The 24,609-nt window shown below is 37.2% G+C and overlaps 1 protein-coding gene across 1 annotated transcript in view; it reads left to right on the top strand.

Moving 5' to 3' along the window:
- The window catches only part of GNAI1 (G protein subunit alpha i1), a 90,504-nt gene extending 74,978 nt beyond the window's left edge, over positions 1-15,526 (top strand). The window contains exons 7-8 of the mRNA XM_007187121.2: positions 1,123-1,276; positions 13,470-15,526. Of these exons, the coding sequence (XP_007187183.1) occupies positions 1,123-1,276; positions 13,470-13,660 (345 nt within the window). The 3' untranslated portion in view covers positions 13,661-15,526. The remainder of the gene's footprint in view (positions 1-1,122; positions 1,277-13,469) is intronic.
- The last annotated feature ends 9,083 nt before the right edge of the window (positions 15,527-24,609 follow it).

Below are 24,609 nucleotides of genomic sequence, written 5' to 3'. Positions count from 1 at the left end.
CATGTGGGATCTTCCCAGACCAGGGCTCGAACCAGTGTCCCCTGCATTGGCAGGCAGATTCTCAACCACTGTGCCACCAGGGAAGCCCAGAACCACTTTTAAAGATTGAGCATGGCATATGAAGAGCTAGAGATGTAGCCAAGAATTTTTCTGTGAAAAATTCTTGAAGAATTCTTGCTAATGCCTAAATTATTTGAAAGTTCAGGCTCTTTTCTCTAACTTTTCTGTGTAGTATGTTTCCTTTTTAGAATGCAAAGAAGAACAGATGGATCCTGACAAAAAGTTAATCTCACCTCAACCCTAGATGCTTAACTAGGCATTTCTGAGATCTGGTGTCTACATACTAAATGAAAATAAAGTTAGTTCCATTATAGTCCAAGGCTTACTTTTCTTAACTTATTACTTCTGCCAGCTCAGTAATCCTTGATCTCTGTTATACTTTGCTACTGTCATGTAATTTTCAGATGTGTTTCAGTGTACCATTAATCTGGGGGAAATATTTTTAATTAGAAAAAAGCTATAAGTGTCAGTTTCTTTTATTAAAATAAGTTATATACAATTATCATGCAGTAGGTGTAGTGCACATGTTCATTTCTGTCATTCTGGCACTATAAAATATATTAGTGCCCTTTTTGAAACCACAAATACTGGAAGGGCAGGAAGCAGGAATTGGAGGTTTCCTTCCCTAATGTACCATTATATTTAGGGTATTGGGCTAATTGTGTTTCAGCTTTTTCAGTTTAATTTATTAATCTTTAAAAACCTCTACTTATCTTTTAATGGAAACTTCAGTTCGCTCTGTAATAATGAGGTCTCCTTTGAAACGTTTGCACTTCGCATTTCTAGATCGCAGGGTCCTGCAGCACAGTGACACGCTGCCGGCACTCAGCAAGTACTGGTTGAATGCAAAAAAGTGATGAGTGATGTAGACACTCATCTTGCCTAAAATCAAAGTGTGTGCTTGTTCTTAAATGGCAAAAATATGTTTTTGTGGGACGTTACCTATTTTTCAGCTAAGTTCTATTGTATTACCATACTTTTTTTTTTTCCACGCTCATTTTTTAAAAGTAATATTTCTCAAAATCCTTGCCATTATGACAAACTGGCTGTATTCTATTACAGAACCGAATGCATGAAAGCATGAAGTTGTTCGACAGCATATGTAACAACAAATGGTTTACAGATACATCTATTATACTTTTTCTAAACAAGAAGGATCTCTTCGAAGAAAAAATCAAAAAGAGCCCTCTCACTATATGCTATCCAGAATATGCAGGTATTTTACTTTCTGTAGATAACTTGTCAGCTCGTATATTTCTAAGTGAACGTTTCCCTAAGGCAAGATTTCAGTTGTTGATTTGAATCTTTTGGCTTAGTAATTCTTAACCTTTAAGAGAAATTATTTATCAAACTGCATTCAAGCACAAGTAGTTCCTTGAGTTGTGGGTGAGATGATTGAAAATAACATTCATTTTAGGGAAAAGCTGTAAGATAATTTTCTATGATGACTCCAAGTCTTCGTAAACTTAACGATATTGATTGGTTCATCCAGTTAACAGATCTTATGTCAGGTATTGTGTGATGCACAATAAATAAAATGTGTCTCTGGTCACTGACTTAATCTCAAAGACAGAGGTACTCCTAAACAAACAAATACACAATAGCACTGCAGCACGCGAGTACAAAGGAACATGGATAGTAATTGGAAGGGGGAAAAATTAGAAAGGAGTCCGTGAGTTAGCTAACTCCTCAGGGGAGTCAGGGAAGGTTTCACAAGAAATCCAAGCTTTGGTAATGAGACTGTTAGTGGTACTTTAATTTTACTACTGTGTAAAATGGTCTGCAGTGAGAAAAGGAGACCTGAGATGCAGTCCTGGCTTTTCCATAATTAGCTCTTTGATGTTGAACAAGGCAGTTAATGGGGTCTCACTACCCCATCTGTGAAATCAGAAGTTGGGCTAAAACATCGGTTAAGTTTAGTTCATTGGAACACTTCCCTGGCTGCTATTGAAAGTGGGTGCAAGCAACAGTGATACTCACCCCCCACCCCCTGCCCCCCTCCACACTCAACTTCTCCCTCCCTAAAGCAGAGTAATTTAGCTTTCATCTGTTTTGCATATTGGGTTTCTGAATAAGGCTTTATTTTAATGAAGAAAGTTCGATGCCTAAAAAAAAAGTTTGACTACCAATAGTTTATCTGATCTCTAAATCTAAACATTATGAAGCTTGGTTAATTTAGCTAATTGATACAAGTTACCCTCACTCCATCCTCATTGTTAAAAAAAAAAAAAGTCTCAAGAATTTTTTTTGGTTGAAAAATGTGAAAGTGAAATATTATATTTATTGCATTATTTTTTTAACATGCTTATTGGAGTATAATTGCTTTACAATGTTGTGTTAGTTGCTGCTGTATAACAAAGTGAATCAGCTATACATATACATATATCCCCATATCCCCTCCCTCTTGTGTCTCCCTCCCAACCTCCCTATCCCACCCCTCTAGGTGGTCACAAAGCACCAAGCTGATCTCCCTGTGCTATGCGACTGCTTCCCACTAGCTATCTATTTTACATTTGGTAGTGTATATATGTCCATGCCACTGTCTCACTTCATCCCAGCTTACCCTTCTCCCTCCCCGTGTCCTCAAGTCCATTCTCTACGTCTGCGTCTTTATTCCTGTCCTGTCCCCAGGTTCCTCAAAACCACTTTTTTTTTAGATTCCATATATATGTGTTAGCATATGGTATTTGTATTTCACTTTCTGACTTACTTCACTCTGTATGACAGACTCTAGGTCCATCCATCTCATTACAGATAACTCAGTTTCATTTCTTTTTATGGCTGAGTAATATTCCACTGTATATATGTGCCACATCTTCTTTATCCATTCATCTGTCGATGGACACTTAGGTTGCTTCCATGTCTTGGCTATTGTAAATAGAGCTGCAGTGAACATTGTGGCACATGACTCTTTGAATTATGGTTTTCTCAGGGTATATGCCCAGTAGTGGGATTGCTGGGTCGTATGGTAGTCCTATTTTTAGTTCTTTAAGGAACCTCCATACTGTTCTCCATAGTGGCTGTATCAATTTACATTCCCACCAACAGTGCAAGAGGGTTCCCTTTTCTCCACACCCTCTCCAGCATTTATTGTTTGTAGATTTTTTTGATGATGGCCATTCTGATTGGTGCAAGGTGATACCTCATTGTAGTTTCGATTTGCATTTCTTTAATGATTAGTGATGTTGAGCATCCTTTCATGTGTTTGTTGGCAATCTGTATATTTTCTTTGGAGAAATGTCTATTTAGGTCTTGTGCCCATTTTTGGATTGGGTTGTTTGTTTTTTGATATTGAGCTGCTTGTATATTTTGGAGATTAATCCTTTGTCAGTTGCTTCGTTTGCAAATATTTTCTCCCATTCTGAGGGTTGTCTTTTTGTCTTGTTTATGGTTTCCTTTGCTGTGCAAAAGCTTTGAAGTTTCATTAGGTCCCATTTGTTTATTTTTGTTTTTCTTTCCATTTCGCTAGCAGGTGGGTCAAAAAGGATCTTGCTGTGATTTATGTCATAGAGGGTTCTGCCTATGCTTTCCTCTAAGAGTTTTATAGTGTCTAGCCTTACATTTAGGTAAGGGGTTTTTCGGGATCTTTTGTGTTTCCATACACATTGTGAAATTTCTTGTTCTATTTCTGTGAGAAATGCCGTTGGTAGTTTGATAGGGATTGTACTGAACCTGTTGATTGCTTTGGGTAGTATAGTCATTTTCACAGTGTTGATTCTTCCAATCCAAGAACATGGTATATCTCTCATATCTCTCCGTCTGTTTGTATCATCTTTAATTTCTTTCATCAGTGTCTTATAATTTTCTGCATACAGGTCTTTTGTCTCCTTAGGTAGGTTTATTCCTAGGTATTTTATTCTTTTTGTTGCAGTGGTAAATGGGAGTGTTTCCTTAATTTCTCTTTCAGATTTTTCATCATTAGTGTATAGGCATGCAAGAGATTTCTGTGCATTAATTTTGTATCCTGCTACTTTACCAAATTCATTGATTAACTCTAGTAGTTTTCTGGTAGCATCTTTAGGATTCTCTATGTATAGTATCATGTCATCCACAAACAGTGGCAGTTTTACTTCTTCTTTTCTGATCTGGATTCCTTTTATTTCTTTGTCTTCTCTGATTGCTGTGGCTAAAACTTCCAAAACTATGTTGAATAATAGTGGTGAGAGTGGGTAACCTTGTCTTGTTCCTGATCTTAGAGGAAATGGTTTCAGTTTTTCGCCATTGAGAATGATGCTGGCTGTGGGTTTGTCATATATGGCTTTTATTATGTTGAGGTAGGTTCCCTCTGTGCCTACTTTCTGGAGAGTTTTTATCATAAATTTGTGTTGAATTTTGTCGAAAGCTTTTTCTGCATCTATTGAGATTATCATACGGTTTTTCTCCTTCAATTTGTTAATATGGTGTATCACATTGACTTGCGTGTATTGAAGAATCCTTGCATTCCTGGGATAAACCCCACTTGATCATGGTGTATGATCCTTTTAATGTGCTGCTGGATTCTGTTTGCTAGTATTTTGTTGAGGATTTTTGCATCTATGTTCATCAGTGATATTGGCCTGTAGTTTTCTTTCTTTGTGACATCTTTGTCTGGTTTTGGTATCAGGGTGATGGTGGCCTCATAGAATGAGTTTGGGAGTGTTCCTCCCTCTGCTATATTTTGGAAGAGTTTGAGAGGATAGGTGTTAGCTCTTCTCTAAATGTTTGATAGAATTCACCTGTGAAGCCATCTGATCCTGGGCTTTTGTTTGTTGGAAGATTTTTAATCACAGTTTCAATTTCAGTGCTTGTGATTGGTCTGTTTTTATTTTCTACTTCTTTCTGGTTGTCTCAGAAGGTTGTGCTTTTTCTAAGAATGTGTCCATTTCTTCTGGGTTGTCCATTTTATTGGCATATAGTTGCTTGTAGTAATCTCTCATGATCCTTTGTATTTCTGCAGTGTCAATTGTTACTTCTCCTTTTTTCCCTTTCTAATTCTGTTGATTTGAGTCTTCTCCCTTTTTTTTTTTCTTGATGAGTCTGGCTAATAATGGTTTATCAATTTTGTTTACCTTCTCAAAGAACCAGCTTTTAGTTTTATTGATCTTTCTGTTGTTTCATTTCCTTTTCATTTAAATATGATCTTTATGATTTCTTTCCTTCTGCTAACTTTGGGGCTTTTTTGTTCTTCTTTCTCTAATTGCTTTAGGTATAAGGTTAGGTTGTTTATTTGAGATGTTTATTGTTTCTTGAGGTAGGATTGTATTGCTATAAACTTCTCTCTTAGAACTGCTTTTGCTGCATCCCATAGGTTTTGGGTCGTCGTGTTTTCATTGCCATTTGTTTCTAGGTGTTTTTTGAGTTCTTCAGTGATCTCTTCGTTATTTAGTAGTGTACTGTTTAGCCTCCATGTATTTGTATTTTTTAACGATTTTTTTTCCTGTAATTGATATCTAGTCTCATAGCATTGTGGTTGGAAAAGATACTTGATACGATTTCAATTTTCTTAAATTTACCAAGGCTTGATTTGTGACCCAAGATATGATCTATCCTGGAGAATGTTCCATGAGCACTTGAGAAGAAAATGTATTCTGTTGTTTTTGGATGGAATGTCCTAGAAATATCAATTAAGTCCATCTTGTTTAATATGTCATTTAAAGCTTATGTTTACTTATTTATTTGCATTTTGGATGATCTGTCCATTGGTGAAAGTGGGGTGTTAAAGTCCCCTACTATGATTGTGTTACTGTCGATTTCCCCTTTTATGGCTGTTAGCATTTGCCTTATGTATTGAGGTGCTCCTGTGTTGGGTGCATAAATATTTACCATTGTTGTACCTTCTTCTTGGATTGATCCCTTGATCATTCTGTAGTGTCCTTCTTTGTCTCTTGTAATGGTCTTTATTTTAAAGTCTATTTTGTCTGATATGAGAGTTGCTCCTCCAGCTTTCTTTTGATTTCCATTTGCATGGAATATCTTTTTCCATCCCCTCACTTTCAGTCTGTATGTGTCTCTAGGTCTGAAGTGGGTCTCTTGTAGACAGCATATATATGGGTCTTGTTTTTGTATCCATTCAGCCAGTCTATGCCTTTTGGTTGGAGCATTTAATCTGCTTACATTTAAGGTAACTACTGATATGTATGTTCCTATTAGCATTTTCTTAATTGTTTTGGGTCTGTTATTGTAGATGTTTTCCTTCTCTTGTGTTTCCTGCCTAGAGAAGTTCCTTTAGCATTTGTTGTAAAGCTGGTTTGGTTGTACTGAATTCTCTTAGCTTTTGCTTGTCTGTAAAGGTTTTAATTTCTCCATCAAATCTGAATGAGATCCTTGCTGGCTATAGTAATCTTGGTTGTACGTTTTTCCCTTTCATCACTTTAAATATGTCTTGACACTCCCTTCTGGCTTGCAGAATTTCTGCTGAACGATCAGCTGTTAATGTTATGGGGATTCCTTTGTATGTTATTTGTTGCTTTTCCCTTGCTGCTTTCAATATTTTTTCTTTGTATTTAATTTTTGATAGTTTGATTAATATATGTCTTGGCGTGTTTCTACTTGGATTTATCCTGTATGAGAGTCTGTGCTTCCTGGACGTGATTGACTACTTCCCATGTTAGAGAAGTTTTTGACTATCATCTCTTCAAATATTTTCTCAGACCCTTTCTTTTTCTCTTCTTCTTCTGGGACCCCTGTAATTTGAATGTTGGTGCGTTTAATGTTGTCCCAGAGGTCTCTGAGACTGTCCTCAATTCTCTTCATTCTTATTTCTTTATTCTGCTCTGAGGTAGTTATTTCCACTATTTTATCTTCCAGCTCACTTATCCGTTCTTCTGCCTCAGTTATTCTGCTATTGATTCCTTCCAGAGAATTTTTAATTTCATTTATTGTGTTGTTCATCATTGTTTGCTCTTTAGTTCTTCTAGGTCCTTGTTAAACGTTTCCTGTATTTTCTCCATTCTATTTCCAAGATTTTGGATCATCTTTACTATCATTACTCTGAATTATTTTTCAGGTAGACTACCTATTTCCTCTTCATTTGTTTGGTCTGGTGGGTTTTTACCTTGCTGCTTCATCTGCTGTTTCTCTGTCTTCCCATTTTGCTTAATTTACTGTGTTTGGGGTCTCCTTTTCGCAGACTGCAGGTTCGTAGTTCCCGTTGTTTTTGGTGTCTGCCCCCACTGGGTAAGGTTGGTTCAGTGGGTTGTGTAGGCTTCCTGGTGGAGGGGACTGGTGCCTGTGTCCTGGTGGGAGGGGCAGCATCTGGTGGTGTGTTTTGGGGTGTCTGTGAACTTAGTAGATTTTAGGCAGCCTGTCTGCTAATGGGTGGGGTTGTGTTCCTGTCTTGCTAGTTGACTGGCATGGGTCATCCAGCACTGGAACTTGCTGGCCGTTGGGTGGAGTTGAGATGGAGATCTCTGGCTTGCTGGCCGTTGGGTGGAGGTGGGTCCTAGCATTGAGATGGAGATCTCTGGGAGACCTCTTGCTGATTGATATTACGTGGGACCAGGAGGTCTCTGGTGGTCCAATGTCCTGAACTTGGGTCTCCCACCTCAGAGGCTCAGGCCTGACTCCAGGCCCAGGTACCAAGTCCCTGTCAGCCACACGGAGACATATGGCATCTTGATGCTGTGATGCTGAGTGTAGTTCCAGGGGAAGGAGCTTGGTGGTGCTACTCTAGCTGCTCCGGGTGACCGCTGCCTCTGTTAACAGCTGCACTAAGCCTGAGGGTCTACCAGCTGCAGGAAGATGAGACCACCCGGGGCAGCCTTCAAGCCGTGATTCTTGCCATGATCCCTGCTGTTGCTGTTGTGGAATCCGGCTTCCCCCACTGCTGCCCAAGTCTCAAGAATTTGTTTCATTATAAACAAAATTTGTCAATTTTGTATTCAGTAAATTGTACAGTGAGTATTCACTGCCTTTTCACAGGCAGTGTTAAAACAACCATATGATATCAGTGCTTTTACATCCCACTTATGTAGGTGAGAGCACTGTGATTTAATGAAGCAGTAGAGTCCAAATCCAAACCCAAGTCTGTTGCATTCCTGCATCCAGGACATTAACAACCAGAATACATTTAATTATATATTTTCAATGGAGGCAAAGCAGGAGGGTCTCCAATCAATCAGTATGATCCTCCTACTCATTACTACAGCCCTTTTTATGTATCGCAAAGTTATACTTTGAAATAATTTCACAGAATTAACTTACTTTAAAAGTTTTGTTTTCTTTTTGAAAGTCATAGTGTCCTAAGTCCATAGTGTCCTAATGTTTCCTAAGAAACATTTTTAGTGCTTTGTTAGGAATAAAATTATTTATAGTTCTAATTCCAAGATTGAAGTTGCCCAGAATCAAGGTGGCTCAGTTTGGCCTTTACTTTCCTCTGTCTTTCAGCTCATCTTTGTCATTTTCTATTGTGAAGTAGCCCTTTTGTGCTAATATTATCAGAGGACCCAAATCAATCCTCGAATATTACATACTTACAGGGATTTTTAGAGCAGCCAAGAAGATAGTTGTTAGCGCGTTTTTTGCCAGGTATGCATTGTGTTCAAAATGTTTTTCGTATGTTGTCAAGTTAATAAGAATCACTGATCTCAGGCTCTTTGAGCAAAGAGAGTATTACATAATTCTTTCATAGTCCCAGTGTTAAGACTATAATTAAAAACTTCATTGCACATGCTAAGTATTGATGCTGTCACCTCTTGTTGCACCCTCAACTCTTAATCCCTGTGGCTACTGTTTGCTATAGGAGAACCCATTGTAGCCTCCAAACTACTCACTTGGTTTATCCCCTACCTCTCTCTGCTCCTGGCTTCTCCTCTTTTTATCTATTTACATTTTGGCATTTCACCAGATTCCATCTGCAGTCTTATAATCTTCTAGCACTCCATTCTTTCATAGTCATATTTATTCTCAGCATGATAAATTCAGTTGTCAACTCTAATTTCTCTGTTGAGTCTCAGGCTTGCATTTCCAACTGCTTGTTGAATCTATCCATGTTTTTTAGCACCTGAGACTCCAACTGAATTCATGTTATTTTTTTTTTTATTCAAATCTCCTTTATCTCCCTTTGAATTAGATCACCAGGCACCCAGTTCTCCAGTATTGAACCAGATTATCATCTGTACTTAACCTTTATTCAAGACAGTTCTATCACGTTAGAAAATATCTGTCACCTTCCCCCAGTCATTCTTTTCCAAAACTTAAAATCAAGTTGAGGAATGTATCTTGTAGTTCTAGGGCTTCAATAATCTAACTAGCTACCCACAATAGATACAGCAAATTGAGCCATGCACTCAGGGCAAGCTGTTTTCTCAAAACATGTTTTTAATTTAGAGGTTGTATTAGCTCCTGTGAGTCAAGAAGACATTGTTTATTGCTTTAGAATTTCAGAGTACCAACCTTATTATGATTTAGTAAATTAAAATTTGATTTGTAGAGTATATGGTTGTCTGCTAGCAACTTACTTAAGAGAGAAAATTTAAACTCATTTTGACAACTTAGAGAAAATGGAAAAATTCATAGAAACATACAACCTACCAAGTTTGAATCATGAAGAAATAGAAAATCTGAACAGCCTATGTTTGTTAGTAAGGAGATTGAATCAGGAATCAAAAACCTCCCAATAAACAAAGTTCATAACCAGATGGCTTTACTGGTGAATTCTACCAAACACAGAAGAATTAATTGTTAGCAGTCCTTCTTAAACTCTTCCAAAATTGGAAGCATTCTCTCCTTTTCCATAACTCATTTTACCAGGCCACCATTACCCTGTTACCAAAACCAGGCAAGTATGCCACAAGAAAAGAAAATTACAGGCCAATATCCCTGATAAACATAAAATTACAGGCCAATATCCCTGATAAACATAAACATAAATGCAAAAATCTTCAACAAAATATTAGCAAACTGAATTCAGCAATACATTAAAAGGATCATTACACCACAACTATGTGAGATTTATTCAGAGGATGCAAGCATATAGTTCACTGTCTGCAAATCAATTAATGCAACACACCACCTAAACAAAATGAAGGATAAAAATCACATGATCATCTCAACAGATGCAAAAAAAAAAAAAAAGCATTTGACAAAATTCAACATCCATTTAGGATAAAAACTCAACAAAATGGGTACAGAGGGAATGTACCTCAATATAATAAAGGCCTATAGCTGATATCATACTCAACAGTAAAAAGTTGAAAGCTGTTGCTCTAAGATAGGGAATAAGACAAGGTTTCCCAGTCTCACCACTTTCATTCAACATAGTATTTACAAGTCCTACCACTGCAGTTTAAGCAAGAAAACGAAAAGGCATCCAAGTCAGAAAGCAAGAAGTAAAACTGTCACTATTTGCACAAGACATGGTATTATACATAGAAAAATCTCAGATTCACAAAAAAACTTAAAACTCATAATCAGTGAATTTAGTAAAGTTGCAGGATACAAAATCAGTATACAAAAATCTGTAACACTAGTAATGAACTATAAGAAAAACTGAAAGTCAGATTTACAGTTGCATTAAAAGAACAAAATTTCTAGGAATAAATTTAACCAAGGAGGGGAAAGGCCTGTACACTGAAAACTAAAACATAGATGAAAGAAATTGAAGAAGATACACATAAATAGAAAGATATTCCATGTCCATGGATTGGAAGAATATTAATATTGTTAAAAAGGTCCGTACTACCTAAAGTTGGCTAACAGAGTCAATGCAATCCCTATCAAAATTCTAATAGCATTTTTCACAGAAAGAGAGTAGTCCTAAAATTCTGAATCACAAAAGACTCCAAAAGCTAAAGCAATCTTGAGAAAGAAGAACGAAGCTGGAGGCACTATGTGCCCTGATTTCCAACTATATTACACAGCTACAGTAATCAAAACAGTGTGGTATTGGCATAAAAAACAGACACATAGATCTGAGGAACAGAATAGAGAGCCCAGAAGTAAACCCATGTATACAAGATCAAGTAATTTATGACAGATGACCCAAGAATATACAACGGGGAAAGAACTGTCTCTTCAGTAAACAGTGTTAGGAAAACTGGACAGCCACATGCTAAAGAATGAAACTAGACTGCTTTCTCCACCATACACAAAAATAAACCCAAACAGATTAAAGACTCGAACGTGAGACCTGAAACCATAAAACTCCTAGAAGAAAACACAGGCAGTAAGCTTGACAGTCATGATTTTTTTTTAAGTTTGACACCAAAAGCAAAGGCAACAAAAGCAAAAATAAACAAATTGGGTGACATTATCAAACTAAAAAGCTTCTGCACAGCAAAGGAAACCATCAGCAAAATTAAAATGCAGCCTAAGGAATGGGAGAAAATATTTGCAAAACATTTATCTGATAAGGGGTTAATATCCAAAATGTACAGTCATCCCTCCATATCCTTGGGAGATTGGTTTCAGGACCTGCCATAGATACCAAGATCTATGGATGCTCAAGTCCCTTACATAAAATGGCATAGTACAGTTGGTCCTCCATATTTGCTGGTTATAAACCCACAGATACAGAGGGCCAGCTGTATAAAGAACTCATACAAGTCAGTAACAAAAACACAATTTCACTATTAAAATGGGCAGAGGATCTGAATAGACATTTTTCCAAAGAAGACATACTGGTGGCCAACATGTCCGTGAAAAGGTGCTCAACATCACTAACAATCAGGGAAATGCAAATCAAAACCACAATGAGCTATCACCTCACGCCCGTTAGAATGGCCGTTATCATAAAGAAAAGAAATGCCAAACGTTGGTAAAGACATAGAAAAACAGGAACCCTTGTACCCTATTGCTGGGAATGTAAATTGGTGCAGCCATTACGGAAAACAATATGGAGATTCCTCAATAAATTAAAAATAGAACTACCATATGATTCAGCAATTCCACTTCTGGGTATTTATTTGAAGAAAATGAAAACACTTTCTGGAAAAGATACATGCACCTTTCTGTTTATTGCAGCATTACTTAGAGTAGCCAAGCTATGAAAACAACTGGTGAAGTACAGGGGAGGGGAAGCACTGCAGTAACACAGGTGGTACTCTGAATATAGGTTTCCTCCTGACATGGAGTGAGCCTCAAATGTGGAACAGAGGGTCTTAGAATGGCTTTACCAAGCAGGCTGGGTAACAGAGGACCTTGAAGTCCAGTCACATAATTTTGTGTTATTACTGCAAGAGACAGAATTAACAGTTTTTTTCAAAGGAACATTTTATTGAAGTATCATATGTATACATATATAAACTATATAGATACAGTATATAGATACTCACATACTTAGCACAAATGTGAAACTTACTGAATTTTAAAAAGTGAAAACACTGATATATGCACCATTCAGGTCAAGAAATAGAACATTTCCAGGTCCCCAGAAACCCTGTCATGCCCCTCCCAGTCTTAATTGATCAACTTCCATCCACCCACCTACTCACACAAAGAGTAACCACTATTATGACTTCTGTCTTCATCGATTAATTTTGATTGTTTCCAAACTTGTTTTCTAAACATCAGTTGTTTACAGTATATACTCTGTTTTGTGTCTGCCTTCATTTGTTCAGCAGTGTGTTTATGAAGCTCATCTATAGTATTGTGTGTAGCAATAGTTCTTTTATTCTCATTTCTCTATGGCAGCTCATTGTATGAATATATACCAGGATTTTTTAGCCATTCTACAGTTAATGAACTTTTGGGTTGTTTCCTAAAGTAGAAGTTCTGCTGTTAACAGTCTTTATATGTCTTCTGGTGAACATATGTATGTAGTTCTGTCAAGGACACACCTGGAAAACTGAACTCTTGAGTCACAGAGTATGTGTGATTATCTTTAGATACTGCCAAGTAGCAAAGTGTTGTACTCAGGAGCCTTCAGTCAGTCACCTGAAAGCAGAAGTGTGTCATTCACTTTTTTGTAACCTCATAGGCATAAACCACGTTGTAGACCCTTGTACAGTTTTTGAATACAAAAATTGAGAAATGCTAATTAATGTATATATAGGAAGGGAAATAAAAAATACCGATCAGCATCGGCCAACATTTCTTGATCCAGCCACTAGGCTAGAAGTGAAATAGTGTGCCACTGTCAGGAAACTGAGTGGTTCCGTGTTAGGATGTAGAGTATAGGGGGTTAGAAAAAAGGGACTCTGACGATTGGAGATTGAGGCAGGAACAAAGATCATGGGGAACATGGAATACCGTGCTTTTTGTTTTTTGGGTTTTTTTTTTTTAAGGGTAACTTATAGTCATTACAGGGTGATTAACATTGGGTATTTTTCACTTAGAAGAAATAGTTTATCTTATTCTCGAAGGGCAAAGATGATTATAGAGTCCACATATTTTACACGTAAGAAACTGATTTCAGTATTTTAAGGTCCATGTTGCTTAGTGGTATACTCATTTTAACTTCGCCTTATGTTTCTTTCCTTTTCCCATATCAGGCTCGAACACATATGAAGAGGCAGCTGCATATATTCAATGTCAGTTTGAAGACCTCAATAAAAGAAAGGACACGAAGGAAATATACACGCACTTCACATGTGCCACAGATACCAAGAATGTGCAGTTTGTCTTTGATGCTGTAACAGATGTCATCATAAAAAATAATCTAAAAGATTGTGGTCTCTTCTGAGTTTCGCAGTAAGTGGTAAAATGCATTTTCAAACCAAATGAGTACTTATATGTGGATCTCTCTAGACGAGTCTTGCAGCAACACAGAATGTAGTATATAGGAAATGCATCTGGGACCTGACCAAAATTTTCTTTTTTTTTAAACTGGAAGTAATGGAAGGTCCTTTCTTAAATGTGAGAAGTGGTCCTGCAGTGTGAAACTAAGGGCAGTGTTAAAGCTGGACTCTAGTGTATTGATGACTTCTGTGTAAGTGTAAATATGCAAATGTATGTATACATGTATTTATGACTTTAGTTTTCCACATTACTTTTAGGTATTAAGAGTGGCAACTTATGATTTTAGCGTGATGGCTTGGGAAATAACAGAAATATTAAGTACTTTGTACTGAATGACAGACTATTATGTTTGCCAGTTTTAAACAGCTTTATTTATGTTCATGTCCTGTAAATTTTTAAGTACAGTAATTAATATTAGGACACATTGCAGCCCTTGTCTTGATTATATGTATACTTGTAATCATAAAAATGTTATTTGTACAAACATTGCACAGACTATTTTAATAACATGATTTGTTCTTTAAATTTGTTTTATTGAAACGTTCTTGAAGTGGATGAGTATACCTGCCTTTGGATCAGTTAAACATTGTATGCATTTCAGTTTTTCTTTTAAGAATGCATGCTAATCTGATTCTACATTAGATTTGGTTTGAAAACAAATTTCAGATTTTTGAGGATATACTTACAGACTTACTATAAATTCTTAATTTTTATTCCGTTGGTTTGTTTTCACTTTGAATTTTAATATTTGGATGGTATTCATGCATTGCCTTAAAGGTGATGCCAGATTTTTATACACTTTAAATAACTACATTTTTATTTATAACTAAGTTTAGGTGGGTGTGAGAGCATTTTTGTGGGTAAAAAATAAGTTAGCATAATGAATTTTGAGACATTCATTTGTGTATTTCCTTTGGGAAATCCCTTGTACCTACTATACATGATAGCTCCTTGTTTAGAAGATAACAAGAAAGATCTTTGAATATTCTGCTGATGATAAAATGCAACCTTTAAATTCATATATGTAAGTAACTAGTTTCAAATTTAATTATCACGCTATGTTAAAATTACTTTCTTCCCTTAGATTATTCAAATTTCCTCCACTTGCTTGAGTTTGTATTATTTCTTTTTAAAGTGCTATTATTTCTGAGAATGAAATGGGCAATTACACTTAGAAAATGAGTAACAGCATTTAATTAAGTCAGTGATTGTGTGTATCCTCAAGTAAGTGTTACATTTCTGCTAGATATTGAATTTTGATAGTCATTTTTAATTATTCATGGCGTGTCTCTATGACCTCGTTTCAGCAAAGTGAACAGCATTCCATACCCTACTTCTCTTTTTTACTCATCTTGAAAAAGTTAGTCTTTCAGTAAGCTTCATGGGTAAGTAGTTTCTAAATTTAGTTGTGTGCTATCATTTTGTTGAAGTCTCTTTGTGGTTTTGTGTGTGTGTGTGCGTGCGTGTGTATATAACCGTTTCATTTTGGGGATTTGTTTTTCTTCTTTGTAATGTAGAGAAATTCAAAAATTTCTTAACAAAATTCTTCAAATGTGTTAGTTTAGATTCTTTATGTGCCTTTCATGAAAGATATGTTTTCATTAATTTTATGGACGGAAGACCTGTTGTATTCACATTATGAAGCTATGTATGAAGTTCAACTATCCTGTAAATCAATTTGAATCATGAGAAATAAGGTTAAAACGCCACAAGAAGCACATATTGGTGACCATAATTGATGAATTCCTGAACTTTAGTCTGTGTAATTGTGTTACTAATAAAACCTAATAAATTTGAATTTTTAAAATTTTACAAACCTGTTGGGTAATACGTGTTTTGCATTAGCATTTAAGTATCAGTCTATTGTGTGTGCTCATTTCTTCTTAATCTGTGTTGTCCTTCTGCAATTTCATCTACTCCAGAAGCTTGAGTTTTCCCTGCCCCGAGTTTCCTCATGAGCTGTGGTGCCACAGTTGGCATTGCCTGCTTGATATCCCCGTCTGATACGTGACTGCCTGCCCCAGTTCAGTATGTGCAAACCAAACTCATCATTTCCCTGTCAACCAGTTCTCACCTCTGACTTGGCCATTGCACCGTCATTCATTTAATCCCTCAGTGGGGAATTTTTCAGCCATAGAAGTTACCATTTGCTCACAAGTCTACTTTCCCAGTGCCTCACATGTGTTTTTTGTTTTATTTCTCTTTTCCATTCCCACTACCACCTACTGAATTCCGGTCTTTGCTTAACTTCCACTTAAAATGGCTTATTACATTCCCCACTTCCAGTTTCTCCCTTCTTTAATCCAGGTTACTTATCCTAATCTAGAACTCTGGCTGTGTTATTTTCTGTGCATTGGCTCTGACTTGTCAATAAAGTGAAATCTAACTTAGCCTTCCATTCCAGGCTCTTCATCATCTGAGCCCACTTCACTACGTCCCCTCTCTCCCTCACATTCACTTTGTGCATAGCCTGGGCTTTCCTTCAAGTATTGTACTACATACTACCTGAAATATGCTTAAAACAATGCCTGGAACATGGGAAATGTTCATTCACATCTGTTAATGTTGTTATTTTTATTTCTTAGCACTTGTGTTTGTGGTCTTTTTTTTAGATCAAGTGGCATCTGTTCTGCAGTCTGCCCTCCTGGGAGCTGCATGGTTCTCACGGGGCTGCCAATCACCGTTCTCACCTCCCTGGACCGTTCCTCGTCCCCATCACTGGGCAAGCACCCCAGCTGAACCAATCACGTAGTCCTAGTTCCCATTCCTAAGGTTCCCAAAGATGTTCTGGTTTCTAAAATCCCCTTCCATCTATTTCAGTACCCTTCTAAAAAATACTTTCATGCTTCACCTCATTCATTCAGTTTCAATCTTTTCCCAAAAGAAATCCATACTATAAAATGCATATGTTCTTACTGAATGCCAACAGTAACTGTGAGATATATCAAAAAAGGCTCAGAGAGGTTAATTAACGAACAAGATCAAGGTTTCAAACCTATGACTTCTGATTTCATGTCTATCAGAGAACTCCAAATAATGCTACCTTATTTCCAGAAAATGGCTAAGTAGTCTTTTAACCATTCCCACTCTCACCTTCTGAGTTTATCTGAATCATAATATTTTTAGAACAAAAATATGTAAGATAGAACAAAGCTGTATACATCATTCTCCATAATTTGAAACTATATTAGAAAACGAGAGTAAAGCAGTGTTGTATTGGCATAAAAACATACACGTAGATCTGAGAAACAGAATAGAGAGCCCAAAGATAAACCCAGGCATATGTGGTCAATTAATTTATGGTAAAGGAGCCAAGAATACACAATGGGGAAAGGACAGTCGCTTCAATAAATGGTGTTGGGAGAACTGGACAGCACATGCAAAAGAATGAAACTGGATCATTATCTTACACCACACACAAAAATAAAACCCAAAATGGATTAGGGGCTTGAATGTAAGACCTGAAACCATAAAACTCCTAGAAGAAAACATAGGCAGTAAGCTCCTTGACATTGGTCTTGGTGATAATTTTTTAGATTTGACACCAAAACCAAAGGCAATAAAAGCAAAAATAAGTGGGACCTCATCAAACTGAGAAGCTGCTTCTGCACAGCAAAGGAATCCATCAACAAACTGAAAAAGCAACCTGTAGAATGGGAGAAAAAAACTGCAAATCATATATCTTATGTGGGGTTAGTTAATATCCAAAATATACTCATAAAACTCAATAGCAAAAAACCAACCTGATTACAAAATGGCCTGAGAATATGAAGATATTTTTTCCAAAAAAGTCATAAAGACGGCCAACAGGTTCATAATAAGTTGCCCAACATCACTAAGTATCAGGGAACTGCAAACGAAAACCACGATGAGCTATCACCTCACACCTGTTAGAATGGCTATTCTCAAAAGACAAGAAGTAACCAGTGTTGGTAAGGATGTGGTGAAACAGGAACCCTTGTGCCCTATTGGTGAGAATGTAAATTGGGGCAGTCACTATGGAAAACAGGATGAAGGTTCCCCAAAATAGTAAAAATAGAACTACCATATTATTCTGAAATTGTACTTCTGGGTATTTATCCAAAGAAAGTAAAAACACTGACTTAAAAAGACATGAACCCTCATGTTCATGGCAGCGTTATTTACAATAACCAAGACAGGGACACAACCTAAGTGTCTATCCATGGATGAATGGATAAAGAAAACATGATACACACATATACAGAGGAATATCAGCCATAAAACAAAACGAAATCTTGCCATTTTCGGCAACATGGATGGACCTTGAAGAGGACGTTATGCTAGGTGAAATAAATCAGAGAAAGAAGAATATCGTGTGATACCACCTGTATATGAATTAAAAAAAAAAAATTCAGCTCATAGATGCAGAGAACAGATTGGTGGTTGCCAGAGGCGGTGTGTGGGTGGGCAAAATGGGTGAAGAGAGTCAAAACTACAAAATTCCAGCTATGAAATAAGTCATGGGCGTATAACGTACAGCATGGTGACTAGTTAATAACACTGGGTAGCATATTTGGGAGTTGCTAAGAGTAAATTTTAAAAGTTCTCATCGCAAGAAAAAAAATTTGTAACTCTATGGTGATGGACGTTAACCAGACTTATTGTGACCATTCTGCCATATATACAAATAGCAAATCATTATGTTGTACACATGAACTAATATAATGTTATAGTCAAATATATCTCAATAAAAATACATAAAAACTTCAAACAATATATATGATACTTATATCTTGTATCAAAGCTATGTTATCAACACCCATTAGATTTGAAGGCACTTAAGGGGACAAACAGTGATGGGCATTTTTACATCACTTATTATCTACAGAACCACCCTTGGTGCCTTGTGTAAAGGAGTTTAATAATGTAATCTATATTACAGATGTTAGCATTGTCATTGCTTAATGTGTTATTTTAGAGAGAAGTTGAAGGTAGTGGGGGTGGCCTAGGCCCTGGCATTCAGTCTGAGTTCAAACCCTGGCTCTATCTCTTATTAATTGGGTAAACCTGGGCAAGTTATTTAATTTTTCTTGGCCTCCTTTTTATCATCTGAAAAAATAGGGATTAAATAATCAGACCATTAATATTAAGTTCACATGCCTGTTAAGTACTTGGAAGTGAGCCTGGCATGTGGTAAACATTCAGTAAGTATTATTGCTATTTGACTATAAAAACTATTTAATTTGGGGGTGCCTTTAAAGTCATAATCAGTGCTTAACCAGCAGCTGTTGATAAGAGCTTTGAATGAAATGTCTCCAAACAAGATAACTATCATAATTCATCTTTATAGTTAAAACTTCAGAGTGTCTCACATTGATAATGATATCGGAAAAATGTGAGAAGAAAAAAAATGCATCTCCTTAACTTCAGGACACTTCTGTTATCTTTATTTTTTTATTATTTACGTTATTTATTATGTTATTTAACGTAACCAAAAATATGGGAGATTTATGTTATTTTAAAGTTAGTTTGGGAAATTTTCTCTTGCTTCTGAAAACCCCCATCTTAGTAATTAAAATGGCTTTATATCAAAACTTTTATATTTTACAACTCCATTGGCCTGTTTCCTAGGCATTTTTCCCTTAACCAATAACTGCTTGCTTTGGTGTCTGTTGTGATGTGTTCTATTATTTACTTGGATTTTTTTAGTTACTTTAAAAGTTATGAAACACATTTCATCAAGTCCGGAAACACCCAAATATGCACAGGCAGGAATCTGCTGCAATCTAGCAGGACAGGGCTGAGGAGGCCTGAACTGGGACAGGCCTACCATGGTATAAATCTCAAGCACCATATATAAGGTCAAATATTTTCAACTTCTTTGATTTACTGGCCATCTTCCTGGGTCTCCATACCAACAAACTGAGTGGAAACATTGCCAAGGGATAGTTGTTCAAATTAAGAATGCATTGTAACTGATTAAAAATGAGATGCTAGTATTTAGCAAACCATGCATAGAAGATAAGTCAAAGCAGATTTTAACTACTATTTCAGCAGGTGGTAGTGCCACTTTTAGCAAAAGAAGGTACCATATCCTTCTGAATTGCATAGTGCCTCACCTGAAAGAAAGTACATGGAGTAGGACTCTTGAAAACCCAAGAATCCAAACCAAAGAAATTCCTTTTCCAACACAGGTGTACAATTTTGCAGTTAATTTTTACTAAATTGACATATTTGTACAATTTCATTGTAAAGCTAGTCTTACAAATAAGCCACTGTGAAGACTGGATATTACCTGGAATTTTCTGTCATGCCCTCTTGAATTTTATTTTCTGTGAAAATATCACAGTAGCTTCAACTTTGATCCTTTTCCTTACTTTTGAAAATCAAAAATGAGTGAAGTCAAAGCTACTTCTAAACAATTCTGTCTTTAATTTTCATTGAATGAAATAATCCTGGGTTCTGGTTCAAGAGGGTAATATAGGAAGATCCTGAACTTGCCGCCGCACATGGACACACTGAATTTACAGCTCCATGTGGAACAATTTCTTCTGGAAAGAAACTGAAAAACTAGCTAAGCAACTCCTACACACTGGGCAAATGAGAAAAAAACCCACATCGAACCAGGTAAGAGAAACTGAGACACAATCTTGTCATAAAACCCAGCCACGGCATGGCAACCCACAATCAGAACAGAACTCAAAACCCCAGGCTTCTCCCTGATGAGCAAAGGGTCTGAACCCCACATTGGGCACCCCAACTTTTAAGGCCTGCACCTCAGACATGAGCACCCAAAACATCTACCTTTGAAGCTAGCGGGCTCACGTCCATGAGACCCACAAGATTATAGCAAACAGAAACGCTTCTCAGAGGGACGCAGCACAGACGCACCCACGCCAGGGCCCATCCACAGGGGCAGCCGACTGAAAAGCACCCAAACTTCCTGTGAAAGAGGCTTTTATGCTTATCTTGAAGCATGGTGAGAGACAGGCATCTAACGTAACACACATCTAGGGACCTAGTGAAATACTCTCCAGTGACAGAGGACAGCCAGCTCCTTCTGCCTTGCTCCAGGTCACATGTATCTCCTGGAAAGGAAATTTCACCCTCATCTGGTACCCCAATTTTTGCAGCTGCTGCCCAGGGGACACCTCTAGAATGCCTGGCTCTGGTGGCCAGTGGGGCTTACACTCACCATTCCCAAGAGACTGTCACAGACAGAGAAAGAGTTCTTAACGGGCTACCATCCCCAGGGCCCAGCAAGAGACCAGAGACTGCAGTGCCCCGTCTTTCTGTGCAAGTGCTACATTAGCTCATCTTCATAGCCGCAGCCTGAGGGGCAGGCTGCTTATTAAACACACATCTAAGGGCCAACTCTAATCCTCTCCAGAGACTTCAGAAGGCTGGCACTCTCTTTTCACTCTCCCTCTGCTGAGCTCCTGAGTGACAGTACCTGCCAGAGGCGAGCTTGTACACATGTCTGGTGGCCCAGTTTTTCTGTCTGTCAACCAGGGGATGCCCCTTGACTGCCTGTCTCTGGTAGCAAATGGGGCTTTCATTCATGGGTTTCATGGGACTGTAACAAATGGAGAGACAGTTCTTAGCTGGTTACCACCACCAGGGAACAGCGCAGACAGCAGACTGAAACACACCCCCAGTCTTTATGGGAAAGAGGCCTATTTGCTTGTCCTGGAGCTGCAACCTAAGGGGCAGGCTTCTGACTTCACATATATCTACAGGTCTACTGAAGTGTTCTCTGGGCAGGGAGGCCAAGCGGACACCATCTGTGTGCTTCCCTCTGCCACACTCCAGGTTGCCAGTATCTCCTGGAAAGGGGCTTGCACACTCATCTCATGCCCCAATTTTTGCAACCGCTTTCCAGAAGATGGCTCCAGATCACCTGGCTCTGATGGCCAGTAGGATTTATGTTTGTGGTTCCACAGGACTATATATATTTTCGTATTTTAAAAGCTGTGCCTATTAGAATAAGCAAATTCAGTAAAGTTGCAGGATATAAAGTCAATATAAATGTCAACAAAAATCTGTTGCCTTTCTATCACTAATAACAAACAATCAGAAAGAGAAATTAACAAAAAAGAATAAAATACCTAGGAATAAATTGAACCAAAAAGGTGTACACTAAAAACTGTAAGACACTGATAAAACAAATTGAAGAAGACACAAATAAATGGAAAGATATTCCATGCTCATGGATTGGAAGACTTAATATTGTTAAAGTATCCATACAACCCAAAGCAATCTAAAGATTCAATACAATCCCTATCAAAATTCCAATGGTGTCTTTCACAGAAATAGAACAAACAATCCTAAATTTTGTATGGAACCACAAAAGACCTCAGACAGCTAAAGCTATCTTGAGCAAGAACAAACCTGGAGGCACACTCTCTGATTTCAAACTATAATACAAAGCTATAGTAATCAAAAAGTATGATATTGGCATTAAAAACAGACACATAGATCTGAGGAACAATAGAGAGTCCAGAAATAAATCTACACATACATGGTTAATTAATTTATGACAGAGGATCCCAGAATATACAGTGACAAAAGGACAGACTCTTCAATTAATGGTGTTGGGAAAACTGAACAGCCACATGCAAAAGAATGAAACTAGACCACTATCTTACACCATACAAAAGAATTAACTACAAACAGATTAGAGACTTGAACGTAAGACTGAAACCATAAAACTCTTAGAAAAAAACATATGCAGTAAGCTACGTGACAGCTGTCTTGGTGGTGATATTTTAGAATTGACACCAAAAGCAAAGGCAACAAAACAAAAATAGACAAGTGGGACTACATCAAACTAAAAAAGATTCTGCGTGGCAAAGGAAACGATAAACAAACTGGAAAGGCAACCTACAGAATGGGAGAAAATTTTGTAAGCCATGTATCTGATAAGGGGATAATATCCAAATATATAAAGACCAAATATATAAAGAATTCATTACAACTCATTAGCAAAATACACACAATCTGATTTAAAAATGGGCAGAGGATCTGAGTAGACATTTTTCAAAAGAAAACATATAGATGGACAACAGGTCCATGAAAAGGTGCTCAAAGTCATTAATCATCAGGGAAATTCAAGTCAAAACCAGAATGAGCTATCACCTCATACCTATTGAATGGGTATTATAAAAACGACAGGAAATAACAAGCATTGGTAAGGAGGTGGAGAACAGGGAATCCTTGTGCACTGTTGGTAGAAATGTAAATAAGTGCAGCCACTGTGGAAAACAATGCCAATTATATCTAAATAAAAATAAGTAGAATAAGGAATAAATGCCTGATGTCCTTCCACCTTTAAAATTCTATCTGTCTATGAATAAAAATGTACTCATTCAAGGAAAAAAATATTGGGTTGGCCAAAAAGGTTGATTTGTTTTTTTCCGTAAGATGGCTCTAGTAGCACTTAGTTGTCTTTAACTTCATTAGAAACAATTTTGTTACACTGTATGCGACAGCTGTCATATCAGCATGCATGTAAAAAAACACATCAAAATTGGTGAATTTTTGTGTAGCCATTTTAATACTGAAGATGGAAGAAAAAAAGCAACACCTTCGGCATATTATGCTTTATTATTTCAAGAAAGGTAAAAGAATGCAACCGAAATGCAAAAAAAGATTTGTGCAGTGTATGGAGAAGGTGCTGTGACTGATCAAACGTGTCAAAAGTGGTTTGTGAAGTTACGTGCTGGAGATTTCTTACTGGAAGATGCTCCATGATAGAACAGTTGAAGTTGATAGCGATCAAACTGAGACATTAATTGAGAACAATCAGTGTGATACCACGCGGGAGATAGCCGACATACTCAAAATATCCAAATCAAGTGTTGAAAATCATTTGCACCAGCTTAGTTATGTTCATCACTTTGATATTTGGGTTCCACATGAGTTAAGGAAAAAAAACCTTCTTGACCATATTTTCATATGCGATTCTCTACTTAAATGTAATGAAAACATTCCGTTTTTAAAACAAATTGTGACAGGCAATGAAAAGGGGATACTGTACAATAATGTGGAACAGAAGAGATCGTGGGACAAGTGAAATGAACCATCACCAACACCACCAAAGGCCGGTCTCCATCCAAAGAAGGTAATGTTGTGTATATGGTGGGATTAGAAGGGAGTCCTCTATTATGAGCTCCTCCCTAAGTTCTGATTCATCCGCCATATTCACCAGACATTGCACCTTTGGATTTCCATTTATTTCGGTCTTTACAAAATTCTCTTAATGGAAAAAATTTCCATTCCCTGCAAGACTGTAAAAGGCTGTAAAAGGCAACTGGAACAGTTCTTTGCTCAAAAAATAAAAAGTTTTGGGAGGATGGAATTATGAAGTTGCCTGTAAAATGGCAGAAGGTAGTGGAACAAAAGGGTGAACACGTTGTTCAATAAGGTTCTTGGTGAAAATGAAAACTGTGTCTTTTATTTTTACTTAAAAACCGAAGGCACTTTTTGGCCAACCCGATAGTACTGAATTGTTGATTCTGTAGCTTGTGGAATGTGGACCATCCCGGCAGCAAATTCTTTTATCTAATTTGTGGTGCTCATTGTGCAGCATTCCACTAGCATATAACGTGTTTCCCTTTTTCACAAACATAAGTAACCTGTTAATATAAGTGACCATTTCTCATAGCAATCTACTTAAGGTAATTAACCTCTAATAAATGGAACTTTTTTGCAGGCTTGGGAATATATTTTACTCCATTCTTAAATTCCCTATTATTTTAGATTACCAATTAGTTTTAACTGTGTATATTTTTTGTCAAAAGGAAACTCATCTAACATCTAATGATTAAAGAGTTCTTCTGGCCAAAGGTAGAGGGGAAAGCATGGAGCCAATATAAAGTGCCCTTTCTTCTCTCTGAGACCCCACCTCTGATCTCTTACACCTAAGGCTTC

This window comes from Balaenoptera acutorostrata, chromosome 7, assembly GCF_949987535.1.
Source record: "Balaenoptera acutorostrata chromosome 7, mBalAcu1.1, whole genome shotgun sequence".
Classification (NCBI taxonomy): domain Eukaryota; kingdom Metazoa; phylum Chordata; class Mammalia; order Artiodactyla; family Balaenopteridae; genus Balaenoptera; species Balaenoptera acutorostrata.
This window is presented reverse-complemented; position numbering and strand designations above follow the sequence as displayed.